This window comes from Rattus rattus, chromosome 6 (assembly GCF_011064425.1).
Source record: "Rattus rattus isolate New Zealand chromosome 6, Rrattus_CSIRO_v1, whole genome shotgun sequence".
Lineage (NCBI taxonomy): Eukaryota > Metazoa > Chordata > Mammalia > Rodentia > Muridae > Rattus > Rattus rattus.
Genome location: NC_046159.1, coordinates 150,695,445 through 150,719,642, shown reverse-complemented (window position 1 = coordinate 150,719,642; position 24,198 = coordinate 150,695,445). Strand labels below are relative to the sequence as shown.

The window sequence follows — 24,198 nt, the reverse complement described above, 5'->3', positions numbered from 1 at the left end:
GAGCTGGTTCTTTGAGAAAATCAACAAGATAGATAAACCCTTAGCCAGACTAACCAGAGGTCACAGAGAGAGTATCCAAATTAACAAAATCAGAAATGAAAAGGGAGATGTAACAACAGAATCTGAGGAAACTAAAAAAATCATCAGATCCTACTACAAAAGCATATATTCAACAAAACTGGAAAATCTGGAAGAAATGGACAATTTTCTAGACAGATACCAGGTACCAAAGTTAAATCAGGAACAAATAAACCATCTAAACAACCCTATAACTCCTAAAGAAATAGAAGCAGTTATTAAAATTCTCCCAACCAAAAAGAGCCCAGAACCAGATGGGTTTAGTGCAGAATTCTATCAGACCTTCATAGAAGACCTCATACCAATACTGTCCAAACTATTCCACAAAATAGAAACAGATCGAGCACTACCAAATTCCTTCTATGAAGCCACAGTTACTCTTATACCAAAACCACACAAAGACCCAACAAAGAAAGAGAACTTCAGATCAATTTCCCTTATGAATATTGATGCAAAAAAAACTCAATAAAATTTTGCAAATCAAATCCAAGAACACATCAAAACAATCATCCATCATGATCAAGTAGGCTTCATCCCAGGGATGCAGGGATGATTTAATATACGGAAATCCCTCAATGTAATCCACTATATAAACAAACTCAAAGATAAGAACCACATGATCATTTCATTAGGTGCTGAGAAAGCATTTGACAAAATTCAACACCCCTTCACGATAAAAGTCCTGAAAAGATTAGGAATTCAAGGCCCATATCTAAACATAGTAAAAGCAATATACAGCAAACCAGTAGCTAAATCAAACTAAATGGAGAGAAATTTGAAGCAATCCCACTAAAATCAGGGACTAGACAATATAGTACTCCAAGTCCTAGCCAGAGCAATCAGACAACGAAAGGAAGTCAAGGGATACAGATTGGAAGGGAAGAAATCAAAATATCACTATTTGCGGATGATATGATAGTGACCCCAAAAGTTCCACCAGAGAACTATTTAACCTGATAAACAACTTCAGCAGAGTGTCTGGGTATAAAATTAACTCAAAGAAATCAGTAGCCTTCCTCTACTCAAAGGATAAACAGGCTGAGAAAGAAATTAGGGAAACTACAACCTTCACAATAGTCCCAAATAATATAAAATATCTTGATGTGACTTTAACCAAGCAAGTGAAAGATCTGTATGACAAGAACTTCAAGTCTCTGAAGAAAGAAATTGAGGAAGATCTCAGAAGATGGGAAAATCTCCCATGCTCATGAATTGGCAGGATTAATATAGTAAAGATGGCCATTTCGCCAAAAGCAATCTACAGAGTCAATGCAATTCCCATCAAAATTCCTACTCAATTCTTTATAGAGATAGAAAGAGCAATTTGCAAATTCATTTGGAATAACAAAAAACCCAGGATATCGAAAACTATACTCAACAATAAAAGAACTTCTGGGGGAAATCACCATCCCTGACTTCAAGCAGTATTACAGAGCAACAGTCATAAAAACTGTATGATATTGGTACAGAGACAGGCAGGTAGATCAGTGGAACAGAATTGAAGACCCAGAAATGAACCCACACACCTATGGTCACTTGATCTTTGACAAAGGAGCCAAAACCATCCAATGGAAGAAAGCATTTTCAACAAATAGTGCCAGTTCAACTGGAGGTCAGCATGTAGAAGAATGCAGATCGATCCATGCTTATCACCCTGTACAAAGCTTAAGTCCAAGTGGATCAAGGACCTCCATATCAAACCAGATACACTCAAACTAATAGAAGAAAAAGTGGGGATGGGTCTCGAACACATGGGCACTGGGGAAAATTTCCTGAACAAAACACCAATGACTTATGCTCTAAGATCAAGAATTGACAAATGGGATATCATAAAACTGCAAAGCTTCTGTAAGGCAAAGGACACTGTCATTAGGACAAAACAGCAACCAACAGATTGGGAAAAGATCTTTACCAATCCTACAACTGATAGAGGGCTAATATCCAAAATACACAAAGAACTCAAGAAGTTAGACTCCAGAGAGACAAATAACCCTATTAAAAAATAGGGGGTTCAGAGCTAAATAAAACATTCTCAGATGAGGAATATCAAATGGCCAAAAAGCACCTAAATAAATGTTCAATATCCTTAGTCATCAGGGAAATGCAAATCAAAACAACCCTGAGATTTCACCTCACACCAGTCAGAATGGCTAAGATAAAAAACTCAGTGACAGCAGATTCTGGCGAGGATGTGGAGAAAGAGAACACTCCTCCATTGTTGGTGGGATTGCAGACTGGTACAACCATTCTGGAAATCAGTCTGGAGGTTCCTCAGAAAATTGGACATTGAACTACCTGAGGACCCAGCTATACCTCTCCTGGGCATATACCCAAAGATGCCCAACATATAAAAAGACCTGTGCTCACTATGTTCATAGCAGCCTTATTTATAATAGCCAGAAGCTAGATAGAACCCATCTGCCCTTCAACAGAGGAATGGATACAGAAAATGTGGTACATCTACACAATGGAGTACTACTCTGCTATCAAAAACAATGACTTCATGAAATTCATAGGCAAATGGAATGAACTAGAAAATATCATCCTGAGTAAGGTATCCCAATCACTGAAAAATACACTTGGTATGCACTCATTGATAAGTGGATACTAGCTCAAAAGCTCGAATTACCCAGGATGCAATCCACAGATCACAGGAAGCTCAAGAAGAAGGATGACCAAAATGCGGATGCTCCCACTCCTTCTTAAAAGGGGAAAATATCCATAGAAGGGATATGGAAGAAAAGTTTAGAGCAGCCACTGAAGGAATGGCCATTCAGAGCCTGCCCCACATGTGGCCCATATATATACAGCCACCAAAACTAGATAAGATTGATGAAGCTAAAAAATGCATGCTGATATAGATCTCTCCTGAGAGACACATCCAGAGCATGTCCAATACAGAGGTCAATGCTAGCAGCAAACCACTGAACTGAGAACAGGACCCCCTTGTGGGGGATTAGAGGAGGGATTGAAAGAGTTGAAGGAGCTTGCAACCCCATAAGAACAACAATTCCAACCAACCAGAGCTTCCAGGGACTAAACCACTACCAAAAGACTATATACATGGACTGACCCAGGGCTCCAACTGCATATGAAGCAGAGAATAGCCTTGTTGGGGCACCAGTAGAAGGGGAAGCCCTTGGTCCTGCCACGGTTGGACCCCCAGTGCAGGGGAATATGGGGGTACAGTAAGGGGGATGGATGGGGGGAGGGGATAGGGAGCTTATGGACAGGAAACCAGGAAAGGGAATAGCATTTGAAAAGTAAGTAAAGAAATAAAAAAAAAAGAAAGAAAAGACAAACAAACAAACAAACAAACAAAAAACCCTGTTCTCCAAAGAATTTGGTTTACAGGGTCACTAACTTCGTCACAGTCACAGATGTGAATTTGACCATCAAATTATCAAAGAACTTTTAGAAAGATCTATTTCCAAAGTAGCTCTGCTTTCAGACCTGAAGCTGACCTTAAGTGAGTTTCTGGAGTCTCTGAACTCAGGAGGCTGTGAGCCAGCATTCATATACATGTGCATTTGCTTAGCGAGAAACGATCATGAGATTTTCCAAAGAGGCCTATGGCTTAAAGACACTGACACTGTAATCTGCAACTTGCCTAATTCCCACACAACATGAAATAAAGTTTAAAGTGACAATAAGTCAGAAATTATTGGGGGCAATTATCATGCTACATACATTTTTTAAGAATGCAATGTGTGACTTACTTTATTCCTTAAGAACGCTGAGTAAATGCAGCGTTCTTATGCTAGCTAATGCCTTAGCTAGCAGAGAGAGCTGGGGAGGGCTGAAGCTCAGAAGCTCAAATGTAAGGTCAAATGCCAGGCCAACCACACCAGCTCTGTGTTCCCCAGCGAGTTTGGATGCCTTTAGGGGCCTCCTACTTTCCATTCTTGACAAGGGAAGATGCTCCAAGAATAAGGCAGGCTTAGCTGAGACTCTCAGTACCTTCTATTCATTCACAGTAATTATTGTTACTAAAATGCTATTTTACACACACATGTCTTAGTCAGGATTTCTATTCCTGCACAAACATCATGACCAAGAAGCAAGTTGGGGAGGAAAGGGTTTATTCAAGTTACACTTCCACATTGCTGTTCATCACTAAAGAAAGTCAGGGCAGGAACTCAAGCAGGTCAGGAAGCAGGAGCTGATGCAGAGGCCATGGAGAGATGTTACTTACTGGCTTGCTTCCCCTGGCTTGCTCAGCTTGCTGTCTGATAGAACCTAAGACTACCAGCCCAGGGAAGGCATCACTCACAGTGGGCTGGGCCCTTCCCCCTTGATCATTACAGCTGTGTCTCATTGAGGCATTTTCTCAATTGAAGCTCCTTTCTCTGTGATAACTCCAGCTTGTGTCAAGTTAACACACGAAACTAGCTAGTACAATTGACCCCTTGTCAACTTGACACAAAAACCACATTTCAATTAAGCCTCAACCCTTACTTTCTTATTCATCCCTAAGATCTAAATATCTTTAAGAGTCCCACAGTCTTTACATATTAAAAGATCAATCCCTTTAAAACAGCCCACATCTTTTAAAATTGAAAGTCCTTAAAATTCAAAGTCTCTTAACTGTGGACTCCACTAAAATACTTTACTTCAAGATGGGAAAATATCAGGGCACAGCCATCATCAAAAGCGAAATCAAACTCCAACCACCCAAAGTCTGGGATCCGCTCACGATCTTCTGGGCTCCTCCAAGGGCTTAGGTCGCTTCTCCAGCTCTGCCCTTTGTAGCACACCCCTTGTCTTCTAGGTTCCAGCTGCCTGTTCTCCACTGCTGCTGCTGCTCTTGGTGGTCATCTCATGGTACTGGCATCTCCAAAACGATACTGTCTTCCACTGCAACTGGGCTTCACCAATAGCCTCTCACAGGCTCTCTTCATGGTGCCAAGACTCAACTACCTTGCATGACCCCCTCAGTCCTGGGCCATCAACTGCAACTGAGGCTGCACCTTCACCAATGGCCTTCCATGGCCTCTCACAGTGCCAAGCCCTCAACTGCTCTTCATGACCCCTTCCTGCCTTCAAAACCAGTACCACCTGGGTGACTTTCCTTACATATTACCAAGTACAACTGCAGCACCAGGTACAACCTTGGCTGTCTCTGGAACACAGCATCTTTGTGCTCTTAGAAAACACTTCCCAGAAGATTTCACCTCAGTAATTCTGGTCTTTTCTTAATCACCACTAATTTCTTAGCTCCAGCTGACCAGCATCAATAGCCCCAGTAACTCAAAGGTTTGCTTTAGTAGTTCTGGTATCTTGTTAATCACACTTGATTCTTCAGCCCCAGCTAATCAGAAACACAGAATCGTCACAATCAAAACAGTAACAGCCCTGACAAGAGTCTTTAATCTTCCCTCTGAAATTTCACAAGCCAGGCCTCCATCTTCTGCACTGTTCTCAACATTATCTTCCAAGCTCCTACAGAAGCTCTTAACATCTCAGTGGTTCTTCTAGCTCAAAGTTCCAAAGTTCTTCTACAGTCCTCCCCAAAACATGGTCAGGTTGTCAAATTCTGGTACCAATTTGTCTTAGTTAGGGTTTCTATTCCTGCACAAACATCATGACGAAGAAGCAAGTTGGGGAGGAAAGAGTTTATTTAGCTTACACTTCCACATTGCTGTTCATCACCAAAGGAAATCAGGACTGGAATTTAAGCAAGCCAGTAAGTAACATCCCTCCTTGGCCTCTGCATCAGCTCCTGCTTCCTGACCTGCTTGAGTTCCAGTCCTGACTTTCTCTAGTGAAGTGTGCAGAAATAGAAACCCTAAGAATACATAACCCTATGTTTGGTGCTAAATAAGTGAAAGACATATTAATAGATGATCATGAATTTAAGATATTTTACCATATTTCTATAAACCTAGGCCAGCTATCTTACCAAAGTGTCTGCATTTATGAGTGTAAGTTAGTTAAGGCCACGATACAAGAATAATTCTCTTAGTACAGGGCTAGTGTCTTAGTGTCTTTCTCTGCTGCTGAGATGAAACATGACCAAAACCAACACTGGGTAAGAGCTGGGTTCCAGATTACAGTCCATTGTTGAGAGAGGCTGAGACAAGAACCTACCCTGTGCAGGAATGTAAGCAGAGACCATGGGCAGGGCTGCTCATTAGCTTCCTCTGCCCTCTTTCTTACAGCCTAGGACCACCTGCCTAGGGGTGGCACCACCCACAGTGGGCCAGACCCTCCATATCAATTACTGATGAGGAAAATGCCCCCACAGACTAGCCTACAGGCCAATCCGAAAGTCAGATCCTCAGTTAAGGCTCCCTCTTCGCAGCGGGCTCTAATTGGTGGCAAGTTGCAACAAGCCAGAAGAATGAGTATCGCTTCAGTTCTAAGTCTTTTTTGAGCTATTATATTTGTAAAGACTGTGAGTTCATAGCTTTATTTTCTCGTAAAGAACAAATACAAAATAAAAAAAAGGATTAAACTCTGTCTTGAAATAACTGAAATTAATTCACCAAAACTGAAGTATCATTGAGTGAATAAGCATTTCAAAGGAAGAAAAGAAATTACAGTATTCTTATTCAGTTAGTCATTCAAGATGAAGATTTTATTGCATTTTTTTTTTTATAAGAACCCAAACCAACTATATGCTAAAAATGCTATCTGGGGTATCCTTATTCTTTTATGATGTTTGCACAATTAGTTCTTTTAAGCTGCCGCATCTGCAGACAGGCAGGGAAAGCAGGTATGCAGATAAAGGTGGACAAATGAACCAGTGAGATAGAAACAGGATCACTCTCACTGCTTCTAAAGGTAAAGCTCAGAAATTACAGCCCAAAGGTGACCACATTCAGTGAAGCCGTCCAAGTATGGGTTCTGACCCTGCAAATGCTGTAACAATTAGAGAGAAGAGGGACCTTCCCCAGAGAGTATATTTTGAAACACTTATGGCTCAGACCAATCTCATTTTAAGAAAACGGAATGTAAAAATGTTAATTACCAAACAGGAGGAATCATCTGCTGCTCTGTAAGACTGCCTGCCTGACCCTCTTAACTCACATTAAAAGTCTCGGTAAATCTGCCACGTACTTTAGTAAGTAGAAGAAAAAGAAAATGCTGCAAAATGTACTCTGCATCAATGATGCTTCAGTTTTAAATTAACTTCAGTAATTTCAAGATAGAGTTTAATTCCTTTTTTAAAGTACATTTTTTAGTACATGTTTTTAAGTACTTTTTTTAAGTTATATAGTATCTCAAAATCCTAAAAAAATATACTTTGGAGTTTTACTACACTTTGAAATGAAGTCTATAATAATAATTATGATACTATAATTATATAAAAGTTTCAAAGATGCTATTTGTGCTTTTTAAGGCAAAATTTTTAAAGAATGTCTAAAGAAGAAAGAGGATCATCTAAATAACAAACTAAGCCTTGTAGTTTGTAGCAGTAAAGGATTTGTGCAACTGGAACAAAGTTACCTTCACAGACTGCAAGATGCTGGTCCCCTGCTCAGTGTCAATTTTACAGCTATCGCACTCAATATTCTGCACTCTCACAGAGCCAGCCCCTGATGACTCGATATTCAAATCTAGAAGCAAAAGCAGAAAGAAGAAAAAGGTCAGTTCCTAGGCCTTGGGGTATTTTAATGTTCCCTAGATTCCCAGATCCTCAGGGATTCGCTGCAGTACTGAGTCGGAGATCAGTATGGTTTCTTTCTGAAAACAAGAGGTCTTTCCTAAGGCAGCAGGGTCGAAGGCAGGGCCTCTCTGGCAGTTTAGAGATCATAGCTCCTGGCTTGTATCATCAAGAGAGGCAATACCACAGGTGGGAATGAAGGCACTGAGATAGCCATCCTCGTAGGCAGGTGCTCTAGTCTCCTAGGGAGTATCGTGGAAGCCCCATGCCACCAAAAGAACACACAGAAATGAATAAGGATACAACATCGAGCTAACAAGTCATCGAAAGTCAGCTGAGTCGGCTAGCCTTGTCCTGTCATCCTCTTAATTTAAAGAACAATAGAGTGGATCAGTGTGTGATCAGATCAGTCTACTTTAGCCTTTCACAGCCCCAACACGGGAATATTACCACGCAACTATATCTCATGGAATAACCAGAGACACTTTTAAAAACTGAGTAATAAGGATTAAAGCCACAAGAGTGTGGATAAATAGAAGTGCATTTAAAAGAAAATTTGGAAAAAAGGAATCGACAGGTGGTCTTCTCGACTGCAATTTAAAGTGTCACCTGAGATATCTCTTTATAAAAACAAAATGATTGCATGGCTTTATGGTGCATGCCTTCTATCTCGGCATTTAGGAGACAGAGGCAGGGGGATCTCTGAGTCCAAAGTCAGCCTGGCCTACACTGAGTTCCAGGACAGCCAGGGCTCTGTAAAGAGACGGTCTCAAACAAGACAGACAAACAGCAATAGCAAAGACTAAAAAGTGACGATGAGTATGCAATGCATTGATATTAATGATCCCCTTACGCTGGAGTACAGAGACATACACTATTGTCCTGCTACCTTGGTGTGTTAAAACGCTGACCAAAACCATTTGGTGAAGGAAAGGTTCATCTCCCAACTTACAGTCCATCACGCAGGAAAGTCAGGGCACAAACTGAAGAAGGATCAGAGAGGAACACCGTCTTGCTCACTATGAGTCTCTCAGCTTGACTTTTTTTTTTTAATGCAACCCAGGACCAACCTGTGTGATTGGGCCTTCCCTAATCAATCATTAATCAATGCTTCTCGATTAATGCAGATTTGCCTACAGGTCAATCTGATGAAGGCATTTTCTCATTGAGGTTCCCTCTCCCGGGTGACTCTAGCTTGTGTCAAGCTGACAAAAAAACTAACCAGCACAATTATGTTCCCCCAAAGCAAGTGATTGGGACCCAATGCTACAATTTTAATTGTTACAGTATGAATTTCCTCAACTACACCACAATGGGTTAAATGAGCAACAATACACTCGAGAGGAAAAGAGAGTACAAAAGCCAAACACTGATACAAACAGAACTGCCCAACTGAGTCCTGTCACGTAGCAAGAAACAAGGCAGATCTGACAACTATACGGACAAGGAAGGGATCTGAAGCACACTGCTCTTTGGAAAGTAGGAGAGGCAATTAAGGCTCGAAGCAGCAGTAGTAATGGGACACCCACTGGGTCACTCTAATCACAAGCTGGAGGAACAAACACCAATACGATCAGCTATGTAGATCTGAGGGGCAGATGGAATCGAGGCACTACACTGGGAGCAGGCCTCTCGCTCTGAAAAGCAGCAATGAGGAGATTTGGGAGAGCCAGCAGGGGTAATATCCATCTCCCAGGAGCTGTTTTAAGTTTTGCTTCCCTTTCCTTTGATACCCATCTTACTCTGCACCGTGCTAAAACCCCAGCAGCACCTCCAGATTACTATATTTTGGAGGTATGGTCTCTTATCCATTTAGGCTAGTTGGGAGTTGAGACGAAATAAAGCACAAATAACGGCTGAGCCATTCCAGTCAGCTCCAATCCTAGCCCTGCCTATTGTATTTAAGGTGGAAAGGCATCTAAGAAAGCAAATTTCATAACGCCACCATGCACGGGGCCTTTTGTTTGTTCAGTTACACTGTGTGTCTTCTGATACTTCCTTCATTTCTTTGTCCTCATCTGAAGTGGGGACAAACGCATCCACCCAACTACGTGACTGTGAGGGTTAATAAAAAGAACCTTATAAGAAAGAGGTAAATGGTGCTATTGGTATCAACAGCAACACCACCCTTTAGTTCCAAGGAGAATGAGAGCCTCGAGAAACCTTTCTAGAAAAATATGTGTGCTCAGCGGTTTGCATCTGGGAAATAACGGGACGCAGACACCTAAGAAACGTTTTGCAGGTACCATAATTAATTTTCCCAGGCAGCCTTAAATATGTGTCTTGCTTCAAAGTTTGTTATTCCCAGAGAATTTACTCATGCCTACATGAATAGACACATACTTTCCTGGGAGCCTGTTGGAAAGCAAGTATTTTTTCCTACGTTAGCTGGACGCCTCTATACATAGAGTTGACTAGGGACCAGAGCCCCAAGATGTGGACTACCAAACCACTGGATAGTTATCAGGAAACCTCAACGCTGAACGATGCTAATGGCTGTGACAAAAAAGAACATGGGGCTCCACAGTGTAATTAGATTCAGATTGTTCCAATACAAGCTTCCATTCAGTTTTAATTTTCCTCCGGAATCGGGAACCTAACGCTTAAACACTACTCAGGAACCCAGGAGTGTGGCTTTAGAAAAGAGACCCCCGGAAAGGGCCAACTAGGTGAGACGGTATTTTGCGACCCAAACCCGTTTTCACATCACTTGCCAAACTTGACGGGTGCTTTCACCTCCACCGACGCCTCGGGATCAATGTCCTCTGACAGAATGGCCATCTCCTGCAGAGCAGCGTCATACTTGACCTGCAGGCTGTCTAGGCCACGCGTCCCGCTCCCCACGCCGCTCACCGCCACTAGCACGCGGTCGCCTTCCGGGTACGCGAGGGGATCCAGGGGCCTCACCGACAGGTGGCATGGGAGCCGCGCCCTCAGCCGCCCAAACCGGCTCACCCTCAGCGTCCACTCCCTCAGATCCCCGCGTGCCAGGCCGGCCCCAGGGTTCGCGGGCACCGATCCCCGCCGCTCGGCCCCACCGGAGACGCATGTCCTGGCCCCCAGAGCTCCGAACAAGGCGCCCGCCCGCACCCGGGACGCGCAAGGAGAGAGGCGGCCGAACATGCTCTCCCTCGGAACCCTTCAGCCTCGGCTCGCGGGTCCTGAGACCGCCCGAAACACGAGCTGCCTCGGGCCAGTCAGAAAGGCGACCGTAAGCACGGTTCCGCCGAGGAAGAACGAGCCAAGTCCCAGCACAGCACTTAACGACTTAAATCTCAGCCTCAAAACGATGCCGGTAGGAAAATTAAAAAAAAAAAAAAGTGTCCTGTTGAAACCCTGACCCTGACTAGCCACCTATTTCCGCCCCTTTGGCGGAGGCCGTCGGGATATGTAGTTTTAAAGGAGCCAAACATTGAGGGGTTCTGGTAGCTTTGAAACTACATATCCCATGAGACAATGCGACGAATACGCAGAGTGACAAGAGCCGATTGGTAGAGAAGCCCCTGTTGCTTTCCTGTTGCTTCAAGCCCATTGGCCAAGAGATCAAGAAAGAAAAAAAACTTAATCTAACTGACCAATGGAAAGGTAATATTTCAGCTGTGTGGTTACTTTGGATACGGAGAACGCGACTCTGGAGAGGGTGGAGTTTTGAAGTGAGACCCCAGAGACCAAAACACACGGAGAAAAATAAGAATCAGGACAAAAAGAAAGGGTAAGAAGCACCATGTTTATAGATGGGAATTAGATTCAAAGTTAGGAATACCCTCTTTAGATGGCTAGAACCAAACATCACCAAACTAATGTGGGTCCCTTGGAATAGAGAATCCCGCTAGCAAGAGATCTTAGCAAGAGAGGATAGACGCATTCTGTTGTTTCCTCCCTTCTCTGCCCTTTAAGGAAACTACCTCTTAGAAAATACTAGATAGGAAAAGTGTTAGAATCCTGGCTCTTTCTTAATTGTAAGTGACCTTAAGTCAGTCATTGGTTGCCTTTGGGTCTTAACTGTTTGCATATAAAATGACGTTTTTCTTGCATCGTGTTAAAGGTTTCTTTTTTCTTTTTTCCCACAAGTATCAAACGAAACAATGGACAACAAAGATGTACGGTCTACCAAACGATTAAAGTATTTTAGGAATGACATATTTCTAAGTTGCTAAGAGATTTGGAGACAATTGAACTTGTTTAGAGAGCAATCTAGAGCTCTTTCCTTGCAACTGAACCTTGGCCTTAGTGATAAAATAAATCTCTCTCTCTCTCTCTCTCTCTCTCTCTCTCTCTCTCTCTCTCTCTCTCTCTCTCTCTCCTCTCTCTAAGATAATAAGACATGTTAGGAGATGTCAGATTATTTTCCTGGCCCTAGTTTTGATATATAGACTGTGCTAAATAACTCTAGAAGTTAACTCTTTTCTGTTTATTATTCAGTAGGCAGTAAAGATAATGGAAAATGTGGGCTGTGGACATGATTTCATCCATACTTGCCTACTCTTCTCCCCCTTTCTCCACAGTCTTCAAATAATTCCCTAATTCCCTCACATACAGATTTAACTAATTCTAAGTCTAATGTGGTGGTGTTCACTTGTAGTTTTTCGGAATTTGGGAAGTTGAAGCAGGAGGATCTCAGATCTGAGGTCCACCTGGACTATATACTGAGAGCTCTGTCTCAAATAGAGTACAAAATAAATAAATAAAATGATACCTTTAAAGATTGGAACTCTCAGCCAAACATGTGACCCTCCCAATTCTTGGAACCTAGAATGACAGAGCGATAGGTATAAAGTCCTTGCCAGTGTCTGTGTTATTCTCTTAGTGACGACTATGGTAGTGGTGATGGCACTGCGGCAGCCCAGCCCTTCTGTCAGCCGTCTGAGAAACCCCCTGTCCTTAAGGACTTCCACTAAGGAAAAACCTACTCTTGACTCTGCAGGAAAAAAAAATGTTGGGAGAAGCTAGTGTGAAAGAGGGTTGATTCAAAAGAGATTCTAAACACAGGTTTAAGCAGCACCGGGGTTGGTAGGGGTGGCTGCTCACTCAGGGAGAGAAAGAGTCATACCCAAGAGCACCGGTGTAAACCTCTCAGGCTCTCTTGAGCTTGCCCTTAAGCGCCTTGGCAGAAGTCTTACAGATTCATTCTTTTAATGACTCTCAAGTTATGCCTCAAAGGATTTCTAGGAAACTTCTTTAAAACCTTTTCCCTCCCCCTTTTCAATAAGTGTGATTATAGGATAGCTCTAGAGATGTCTTGGATTGGATGGCAATGCTAAAATAAAACCATGTGTCACAAGAATTATAAAAGGGATTAAGATTAAGACATGTCCTTTACTGGAAATAGGATTTTTGGTAAGATTTCTAGAAAATTCCTGGTGTATAGCTGGGAAAGAAGAAAGGCCACATATGTTTAGGTCTTACATGTGATTCCTTGCTCCTTCAACAACCTAAGTTGGAAATATCACTATAAAAGAGATAGTGACTTTCTATTGGTAACCATCATAGATAATATTGTTTCTGCTGGTGACAAGCACTGCCAGGCTCTGGAATGAAGGCTTCTTTCCTTCCCAGGTCTCCATCGTTTCCTGTGTTTGCCTCCTGCCTCAGGAGGCTATAACACAGATCTCATGATAAGCAGGAGCCCACTCAGTGAGTCACGCCATTGGCTTGGGTTCCATGTGGACGTATATACTCAGATTAGTCTTCAAATTAGCTTTTTATGAAAACCCAGAGACATACTTTTTGACGTTTGAAAAAGGCACGAGCAAGTTGAAACTGCACTCTGATTTGCTGTGGAAGTGCTGTATATATTTGGACTAAATATGCACCCTTAATAAATTACCCTGTTTCTATAGTAATTTTTTCCTTTTCTGAGAAAGATTAAATGAATAGAATTGGCCACTGAGCCATAATGATATCTGTGACATAGTCATTATTCCATCACTTCCGAATAAAGAAACTAAAACTTGTCGAAGAATCACCTTCCTGGTTTTACGAGGTTGGAACCTGGAAATCTGATGGAGAGTAAGAATGGTGTAAGACATTAACGTTACTAACGCCCGACAAGCTGACAAGTATCAGATTCGTCTACATGTAAGTGTCTGATAGAGTTTTCACAGCCTGTTCCCACGCATCGTCTCACTGTTAAGAAGGACTTATTCTTCCCCCTGCATGACAGTTGAAGAAACAGATTGAGAATCATAAGATGAAGCCGTTATGGCCCCTAAAACTGGTTTTTGAGGGATGAAGGCGTTAAATTACAAACGTACGAGTTTTTTGTTTGTTTGTTTGTTTAATAGGACTGCTTATTATTAGCTATTTCTCTGCTGGGTGAGGCCAATTTAAGCCAGATTAGAGTATATTAAATGCAGGTTTATTGGGAAGCTGCTCTTGGGCGGGCAAGTTCATTGGCCCCAAGAAAGGAGGGAAGTCCATGGGAAGGGAGAGAGAGAAGAAGGGGGAGAGAGAAAGAAAGAGCACAGAAGCAGAGAGAGAAGGACAGCAAGGAAACCTAAATGCCAGGATTATATAGGGAGGAGCCCTTGGGGGAAGGATAGCACAGCCCCTGGGCTGGCAAGTTCAGGGTTGGAGGCAGGGTGCGCCAGGTGGGGACTGAGGGATGCTGGGAGAACCTGGAGGCCAGGTCTGCTTTGATATGTAAAATATCAAATGTAAAATATAAGGCCTCAGTCCCTTGTCCTGAGGTCTGAAACCACACACTTAGAGTTTGAGAGTTTATTACTCCCCAATAAGAGAGTAATACTTCAATAAATTTTATATTTGTAATATCATATAGCAATTAAAAAATAATATCCTGAAATAATCCATAATATAATATTGGGTAAAATAGCACATACTAACCTTTATGCATAGTCCGATCTCAATTCTGTAACAACAATAATAAATTTAGTATAGAATCATATCACAGAAACAATTCTGGAAGGACGTACACCACTTTATAAATGACGGTTATCTCCGAGCAGTGAGGTGGGATGATTGCATCTTTTGCGTGTTATCAGCAGTGATCACGTTTGGCATCTTTACTAGGGAGAAACAGTAAGGACTTCTTCCTGTGTATTGACTCCCAAGGCTGTCTCAGAAATTCAGGGAACTTCTTAGCATCCAAATATAAGTGCAGGTGTGTGGAGTATTTCCTAACAAATCAGTGTGGGAGCTGGTGACTTTTATTATTACTTTACGTTCAATTCACGGACAGCAGAGGGCATAAGAGTTTTCCGAAGAAAAAGTAATCAGAGGATTAAGTAGCTCAGTTAAAGGGATGAAGGCTATGAGACCGTGCTCACTTCTGAATTATAATTAACGTTAAAACGTACCGTCTGCAGTTTCTGCTATTCTCACGAGACAGTGATACACTCAAAACACTAATAGCTATCTCTCCTGAGAAGTATAGAGTGAATATGTAGGTAGACCCATTGAAATCACCATGTGCAACCATCCCTGTGATGTTTCACTGAGCTTGCTGGCTAACTTGAAACTTCAGGGGAAGCATTTGGATCTCCCAGGCAACCACGAAGTTGGCCACAGATTTTTCAGATGCCCCTTTGAAGATGTTTAACTCCCAATGTACGTTTTATTTGAGAGATACTATATTTTAAATGATTTTTTTTCCTATAAGTATTGGGAGGACCAGACGGTCGCTTTGAAATGTTACTGTGGTGATATCTCACGATAATTGAGCCTCTAAATCCTGAACCATTTTTCATTCCTGGATGAACTTTGATTGTATTATCTTTTCTGTATAAGTTGGTGGATTCAACTAATGGTTTAATGAGAGTTTGTGTATTTCATGTTTATGTGAGTTATTAGTCTGAAATTTTCTTTGACATCTTTTTTTCTTTTAGGTAACAGGGTAAATTAGGGGAGAAGTGTACTGTGTACACTTTTCTATTTCTGAGAGCATTAATTGGTAATGTGGTTTGGTTTTGTTTTTCTCAAAAATTAATCTCCTTTCTTGTTTGTTTTTTTGTTGTTTTCTTGTTTTGTTTTTAGATTTATTTCTACTTTAGTGCTCTATGTACTACTTTAGTGCTGTATGTATATTGGCAGGCCAGAAGCAGGCATCAGACCTCATTCTAGATGGTTGTGAGCCACTGTGTGGTTGCTGGGATTTGAACTCAGCACCTTTGGAAGAGTAGCCAGTGCTCTTAACCACTGACCTATCTCTTCAGCTAAATCTGCTTTCTTTATGTGAGTCTTCAATTTATAAACAAAGTCTCTCCTTATTTTCTTTCTCGTTTGCTCAGCTCTTACCTGGATATGTGTGAGATTTGCATTCCTTTATGCGTGCACCTTAGCTGTGTTTGTATGCTGTGAGTTTTTCTCTCATTCTGGAGGATGTACTCGAATCTGGGTTCATATCTGCCGATTCTTTCCTAATTTTAGCCAATCTTGTATTTAACGTCCCAAAAGAGTTTCCTTATTTTTTAATTAGATTTATTTTATGTGTATGAATGCTTTGCTTGAATGGGTGTCTGCGCTGCACACCACATGCGTGCCTAGAGCCTGCAGAGCTCAGAAGAGGATGTCAGATCCCCGGAACCTGGAGTTACAGACAGATGAGAACTGTCATGGATGCTGGGAATCCAACGCTGGTTCTCTGCAAAAGCAACAAGTTGCTTAATGGCTGGGTCATCTCTCTAGCCCCACATTTTCTTCCTCATGGCCGTGTCTTCATCGTTAGGGGGTTGACTTGGTTCCTTTACAAATCTACTTTCTCTTTAAAATTGCCCTGTGCCTTGTAGTTCCTTCCTGCCTCAGTTTTGCCTCTTTGAACTATTTTGAAATTTATTTATGGCGCGTTCAGCGTGCACACTGCTGTTTCCCTCTCACCATTCCCCCGGGGCTTTATTTCCTATCGTGGCCTCTAAATCTCTTATTGATCTCTCTTCTCCAGGAGTTCACTGTTGAGGCGCTCCGTTCACAGCTAAGTCGGGATGCTTCCCTCCCGGCTGGTGAAGAACAGCTTCATCCTAAGGCTTGTAATCTTGTGGTCATGGGAAAGTCTTTAATTTTTCACCATCTCATTTGTCTTTAGGTTTTATCTCTTTAACATAAGCTGGCTCATTCATACAGGAAACGAGTGTAAACTATAAGGTACAAGGAACTGAATAAGGAAATGAACATATTTTTGCAATTTCGTTGTGTTTTCATTTCCCTTGTTTATCTTATACCTTTCCTGTGGGCTGAACTGAAAGCCACGAGGACCAAAAGACTTCTCAGATGGAGAAGAAGGAGGGAAATCCCTGTTTGTTTTTATTCTGTCGGCCATAAGGCCAGCTCCACTCAGATTTGCCCTGGCATTGTCAGGTCACACGGACACCAGAGCATGAGACATTGAGCCTTTAATAGAGAAAGGGGTGGGGCGAGGATGTAGGGGATGCCCATGGTCCCTAAGTGACAGCATAACGTAAGATTAGGATAGAATCTAGTCTCTCAAGTTCAAAGAAACCACAAAAAGCTAGAAAGAAAGTACAGGGGAATTTTATATGAGAAGTCTTGGGAAAATGATCCTTGATTTTACATTTGATCTCTGCAAAAAAAAAAAAAAAATGGCCTTCACCTCTACATAAGCATGGAAGTCAGCCAAAAATTTAGTTAAGATTTGGAGAAATTGACAGCAATAAAACACCAAGCTGTCAAAAGAGCAATGCCAGTGGGAGTGTGCCGGAGAGCTCAGGGTGTTGAGAAGAGATCTGTCCTGTATCCTGATCTCTACGCAGCTCAGCGCTCCATAGATGGTAGAGAGCTGTAGATGGAGAGTGCTTTTACCCTGTGTAAATGTGAATAGTGAGCCCTAGGAACCACCCGCAGACAGACAGCCCCGTCTGATCTGTGAAGCAGAAGCCTTGGCGGTGAATTCTGTTGAACATTTTAAGAAAAAAAAAATCATACCTACAAAAACTCTTCCAAAAGTTAGAAGAGGGGTTGGGGATTTAGCTCAGTGGTAGAGTGCTTGCCTAGCAAGTGCAGGGCCCTGAGTTCAGTCCCCAGCTCCGAGAAAAAAAAAGAAAAAAGAAAAAAGAAAAAAAAGTTAGAAGAGAATCCTTCCAAACTCACTTTAGGAGGCCTGCATTGTCCTGTGAGGGGATGCATGGGATCTGAGACAGGGTCTCTCTGTGTCGTCTTGGCTGGCCTGGAACTCACTATGTAAACCAGGTTGTCCTTGAACTCTCAGATTACAGAAATCCATCTGCCTCTGCCTCCAGAGTGCTAGGATTAAAAGCCCTTGCCCACAACCATCTCACTGCATTGTGTTTTTAACAAAACCAGACAAAGATGTTGTCAGAAACAAAACAAAACAAAACCCCCTGCAGAACAATGTTCCCCTCACACACGGAAACACAGGGTCAAAGCCTGTGAGGAAGCCTAGTCTATCCAAATGAGGACCAGTCCTAAAATGTAAGGTTAAGTTTATCAGACGTATTTAGTACTGTGACAACAAAAACAGCCTGAAGGGCAGATTTATCTTGACTCATGGTTTCAGGGGTCACTTAGCTTTGTTTCCATGGTCACTTGGTTTTGTTGTTGTGAGTCATCATCGCACCATGGGAACCATAGCGCTAAGTTTTAGAAGATTATAGGAGACAATCCAAATGCGGGAGGATGCTGAGGATATCTTAGGTACTGCTCAAAGTACATGCTACATAAAATAAACAATGTATCATTAAAAGGAAAACTGATCTTTGAAAGACAGCAGAAAGAGAAGTAAATCTAACACAGAAAAGAGTTGCAAAAGGCACGTTCTGTAAAGGACTATTATCCAAAACATGCAAAAGATTTAAAACTCAGTAACAGATTTTAAAAGCAACCCAATATCCTTAACAGACATCGTACTAAGGAAAATGTGGAGATAAGAAATGCTGAGTTGAAAATATGTACAGCATAAAAAATTAATTTATGTAAATTAAAACTGCAAGCCACTTCAACAATCCCTAGAATGTCTACAGCTAGAAATCCTGACAATACCAAGTGTTGGCAAGGGTACAGCATCTCAGGAACCCTTGCTTGCTGCTAAGTTTCACTGTAAAAGGGTGTGACCACATCTGAAACCAATTTGCAGTTTCCCAGAAAATTAAATAAATAGTACCTTATTACCCAAGACGGAGGTATATAGTCATACGAAGAAGACTCACCCTGTAATGTTATTAGCAACTTTATTTGTGCTAACCTAAACCTTGAAACAAATGAAATGTCTTTCAACTGGTAAATGAGAAGTAAATTGCAGTGTATGTCTGCAGTAGAATGGAATCCAGCAAGAAATTAACACGGGTAAATGTAGCTCACAGAAGCCAGACATGTCTATGGTTCTGTCTTACTTTAGGAAACAGTAGCAAAGTAGTGTAGATATGGTCACTTATACATCACAGGAGGAATTTTCCTTAGACGTGACAGCTGGAAGTCCAGTATGAGAGAACCAGCATAACCATGTTCAAACGAGGCCCTGCTGAACAGCAGGCTACCTACACTTTGTGTCCCTGCGTGTCAGAAGGAGAGTTAAGTAGCACTCTGTCCTCTTCTCTGCTGGCTCGAAGGCACCAGTCCCGGTCACGGCCTGGTATTCCAACTGGCCCTACCTCCAATACCACCGATTAGAGTTAGATTTTAACATAAATGGCAGCATGTGGCTGGCGTGCGGCATCCATTTCATAGCAGAGCCGAGTGGGATGAGGAGTGCGTAGGAAAGGACACAGGAGAAAACTTTAGAGCAATGGGAAGGTCTTGGTAGTGACTGGGTTACAGTCACTATCTGTAAGAGCTCATCACATTATACACTTATCAGTGTGATTTTTATCATGCACAGTTGCGTATCAGTAAAATTGACTACAAAACTTCATTCCTGATACTCTTTTCCTCTCATGTTTCTGGACATGAGACCTCAGGTTTTGGTCATTACCACTATGGTTCTGGTCAGTGTTTGGTGTTGGTCCCTCCAGAGACAGACATCTGACTGAGTCTCGGGAGGGCATGGTGTCTATCCTCCTCTGGGAGTCCTACATCCCCATCTGGTCTCAACTGTACAGTTCCCAAAGCTCCTTTACTAGTCGCTCATGTCACACCTTAAAGAATTCTTAGGGTTTTATTTTCCCTACCAAACTCAGTATCTGTCTCTCACCACTCTATGACCGCTCCGTGTCTCTGCCCCTCCTCATCCGGGTCTCTTTGCTCATCATCTCAGTGGATAAGAGTGGTGATACCTTGTTGCTGTTCCCAAATTTCCTCATCAGCACATTGATATTCTTAAATGCCTGAGCTCTAAACTGTTTCCTTCTTTAAGATAAGGTTCTGGGTTGATATGGTACTCTGAGGGAGCTGGGTGAGACATTTTTCTCATCAACAACTGAGAAATGTATTTTTATTTAATATAATTTATCCAAATATTTATTCATACAAATTCTATTTAAATATTTATTTATTTAGCTTTCTGTTATTTAGATATTTTATTTAGATTTGTGCTATTTAAATATTTTCTTTAGATTTATGTCATTTAAATATTTTATCCAGATTTTGTTATTTACCTGTTTTATTTAGATTTATGTTATTTAAATATTTATTTAGATTTATGTTAATTAAATATTTAGATTTGTGTTATTTGAATGTTTTATCTAGATTTGCATTGTTTAAATATTTTGTTTAGATTTGTGTTATTTGAATATTTCTTTTATTTAGGTTTGTGTCACTTAGACATTTTTATTTAAATTTATTTTACTTAAGTGTTTGTTTTTATTTAAATTTGTTTTATTTATTTTATTTTCTTTTTCTTGCTTCTTCCAACACAAAGGTAGGACAACTGGTTTGGTAAAGTATTGCTTTAATCCTGTAATTGATAAGCCTTTGTCCTCTAGAGCAACTAGCTTAGGTAAGTGACTCTGTGGAGGAAGACTAATGTGGAGTTTCACTTCCGGTGCATTGAAACAGGAAATGCTTACTTAACCAAAAAGAGAGACTGTGAAATACATAGACTTGGGAGGGGAAACTTGACCTACTTCATGTGCTGTGCATGGTGGCTCTTCCCTGACCTGGAGTTGACTAAGGACATTTTGAAGGCTGTCTTGCTCACTTTCTTTTTCTTCAATATCCAATGTCCTGCACAATTCTAATCCTATGTTTTAGATCTTATGGTGTACTATGGAGAGCAAACCTCCCTTTGTAGTTTGTTCTGCATTCACACTAATACTGGATTAGAGCTCTGTGTTAAACTCCTGGACAGGACCAGCTCACAGAGCTTGTGTACCCAAGACAAAAGAACCGGCCAGTGGTGGGTGGATGCTCACAGTTATGGTGGAGTGGCTGCTATGCTCTGGACTGAGGCTTCACAGGCATCGCTCCATGCTCCATTTCAGGTCACCACTGTCAACCCCTTTAGCAGCTGATGGGACAGCTAGAGGTTCAAGATTTTACTTAGGTCACACAGGACTCTGAACTTCAAATCATGCCTGGAGACCAATTTAAAGTGGTGACCCCCAAGGCCGTGTCGGGGGTGGGGGGAGGAGAAGGAAAAGGAGGTAGAGTGGAAGGAGGAGGAGGAGGGCAAGGAAGAGGAGGAGGAAAAGGAGGAGGAAGAGGAAGTGGAGGAGGAGGGGAAGGAAGAGGAGGAGGGGAAGGAAGATGAGGAGGGGAAGGAAAAGAAGGAGGGAAAGGAAGAGGAGGAAGAAGGGGGGGAGGAAGAGGAGGGAGTAGTCATCTATTGCAAAAGCCTAAGAAGAAAGGGCTTTTCCAAGACCATTGGGGGAAATCTTTAAACACTTTATGTATGTGTGCCTAGTGAGTTAATGGGTGCACATGCATGCAGGTCTCTGTAGAGGTCAGAAGATGGGGAATGTATTCCTTGGAACTGGAATTAGAGGACATTGGGAACTACTTGATGTAGGTGCTAGGAACCCAACCCCGGTCTTCTTCAATAGCAGTTAAGTGCTCTTTACTGCTGAGCTATCTTTCCAGATCTATGGAGAAAGTCTTAAATGAGATGTAATATAAATGGCTAAGGACCATAAGTCATAGTTTTAATAAACCCTGTTGTTTATTAGTGATGATCTTGGGTGCATCCTCTATCCTCACTGAATTTCAAATTCCTTCACTACAAAATGTAGATAATTTTTATGGTATATGATTGAAAAATACATGGTATATGCTAGAAATAGAGGAAGAGAAGTGTTATCTAAATGATCTGTTTACCAAGGGCTTTTAAATGCTGTTATTGGTGCACAGTGAATGGTCATTGGGCAAGAGTGTCTCCTTCATGCTGACATGAAGGACAACCAGGCATCTATGTTAGAGACAATGCCTGTCTCTGTGACCATTCTGCCACCAACTCTAAGAAAGAGGAAAATGTCCAAGAAGGAATTTGAAGGGAGAGTAAGGCGCTTGTCTTGGATCTGTGCTTGGAACACTATGGCTGTGGAGAGAGGGAGACAAGAGGTAGTTCAGTGGAGGAGAAGACTTAGCGTGTCCATCCATCCTCCCATCCCACAGAGCAAGGCTTGTGCTGGAACACAGCCTTGGGTTCTCCACAGTTTGGGCAAGTAGGAGGTCACTGTTGGTTACACGTGTACATGGCTTAAGATTAACCGTGTAATGTGTGTAAAACTTAACAGCTTCCTCTCAGAAACAACCGTCCACCATCTCTCCTTTCCTCCCTCCCTTACTTCCTTTGTCTCTGCCTGTCTTCTGTCCCTCTGTCCCTCTGTTCTTTTCTCTCCCAATCTGTCTCCCTGTCTCCCTCTCCCTCCCCTTCCCTCTCCACCTCTCCCACTCCCTCCCTCTCCCCCCTCTCTCTTGTGTGTGTATGTGTGTGTATGTCTGTGTGTGTGAGAGAGAGAGAGAGTGTGTGTGTGTGTGTGTGTGTGTGTGTGTGTGTGTGGGTGAGAGAGAGAGAGAGAGAGAGAGAGAGAGAGAGAGAGAGAGATGCTTTTCATGCTGTCTTCCCCAAATTTCCTCTATAGCTTTAGAAAAACGCTTCAATCCAGTCATTGTCTGATAATAATGAATTTTGGCTAATTGTACATAGAATAAAGAATAAAAGGTCTGTGCAGGAAAAAGCAATTATTTTACTGGTTGCATTTAGGGTTGTCAACCTGGTAGTGTCTGATACTGCTGTTGCCCACTAAATGGACTGAGTGAGCCTTATTTAAGACGGGCTCCTCAGTATTCCATCTCTCACACCAAAGCCTCCTTAGTGCAAGCTTTCAGTGAGACATTTAATGTGCTCTTCAAAAGAAATACACACAGGATCACAGAGCTGTAATTTAAGATTGTCTTACAGCTATTTACCAGTGTTTTCTTACCAACCATTTGACACTTATGTGATTAAAAAACACTTTTAGAAACTGAAACAAAAATAAATAAATGGAAGTTTCTCAGAGTTCCTCCTTCCTCCAAGATGTTTGTCTCTGAGTTACTGTGGAAACAGACACCTGGTAACCCACAGCACTGGGCTTCTGGGGTAAGGAACACAAGGTCATGTTTCCCTGTCGTTCACAAGAACACAGTTACACAAAACAGAATGATGAGAGAGCATGCGTGCCCAGGAGGGAAAAATAACATGTGTGGCTTTCATGTTACAGAACGCGCTTTCTAAAATGACCAAAACTTGTGTGTGCTGTGGCTGGCGATATCGAAAGATACAGTTTCTTACCACGTCTTTCTCTTGGAGCATCACGGCTGCTTGTGGCCTTGCTCCAGTCTTTGGAATATGGATTATTTAATTTTTTGCACATGCTCCTTGAAAGTTGAGAAAATTTTCCTTAAGAGTTCAGAGTCAAAACAAAGTGCTGATCACCTATGACAAGTTTAAAAGAAGAGGAAGTGGTAGTGGTGTCTTACAAAATGGGGCAGACCCGGGGGTTCATTGCTTCAGGATTTTTTTTTCTTTGTAGTGCTTCCTGTTTTGGGTTTGATCTTAACCACCCCTGACATGAAGTGAGAAAAACAGCATGAGATGTCCCTCTGAGATAGGACTGAAGCGTTTCCGTTTCACTTCTTCCCTTCTTCACCAGACTTTTGCTGTCTGTGCATCATAAGCATGTGTGGTGCTCATGTAAGATTATGGCAAGACCACATCCTCAGACCCTTACAGCCCAGCATAGCTCAGCTTTCCAGAGAGGACAGCTGTCCTAGAGAGCTTGCTCTGTCCGCCAGTGGTGCTCCAGTGCGTGTCAGCCTGCTGCTGCAGTTCAAGTCTTTGTGGAGCCTTTTCCTGCTACAGCATTTTAAAATGTTTGCTTGCGACTCTCTTCTCTTGTTGCCCATTTACGAACCACCTGAAGTCACATTGTTGTCTTCCTCGTTCTGGCCACCATAGTGCCTGTTTTCTATCCATGACACCATGATGCCTCCAAGTCACTAGATTCATGTTCTTCCCAAGCTGTGCCTCCAGGATAAGGTAGCTGTGAATGCAGAAGCTCTCCAGTGTCTGTAGATGAGAGTCCAATCCAGGCAGTCAGTGGCTGTTACAGTCTCACCCACCTCTGTAAGAAGAGTGTCTGCTCACCATGACACTCTTGCCATGA

The 24,198-nt window shown here is 42.1% G+C and overlaps 2 protein-coding genes across 2 annotated transcripts in view; one reads left to right on the top strand and one right to left on the bottom strand.

The window, feature by feature from the left end:
- The window catches only part of Fam185a (family with sequence similarity 185 member A), a 49,968-nt gene extending 38,959 nt beyond the window's left edge, over positions 1-11,009 (bottom strand). Inside the window, exons 1-2 of the mRNA XM_032907078.1 lie at positions 10,402-11,009; positions 7,531-7,640 (exon numbers count right to left, since the gene is read on the bottom strand). Of these exons, the coding sequence (XP_032762969.1) occupies positions 7,531-7,640; positions 10,402-10,810 (519 nt within the window). The 5' untranslated portion in view covers positions 10,811-11,009. The remainder of the gene's footprint in view (positions 1-7,530; positions 7,641-10,401) is intronic.
- Positions 11,010-11,313: 304 nt separating this feature from the next.
- Positions 11,314-24,198, top strand: part of Ccdc146 (coiled-coil domain containing 146) — a 143,140-nt gene continuing 130,255 nt past the window's right edge. Inside the window, exon 1 of the mRNA XM_032907072.1 lies at positions 11,314-11,399. The gene's annotated coding sequence lies outside the window, so the exon portion shown is untranslated. The remainder of the gene's footprint in view (positions 11,400-24,198) is intronic.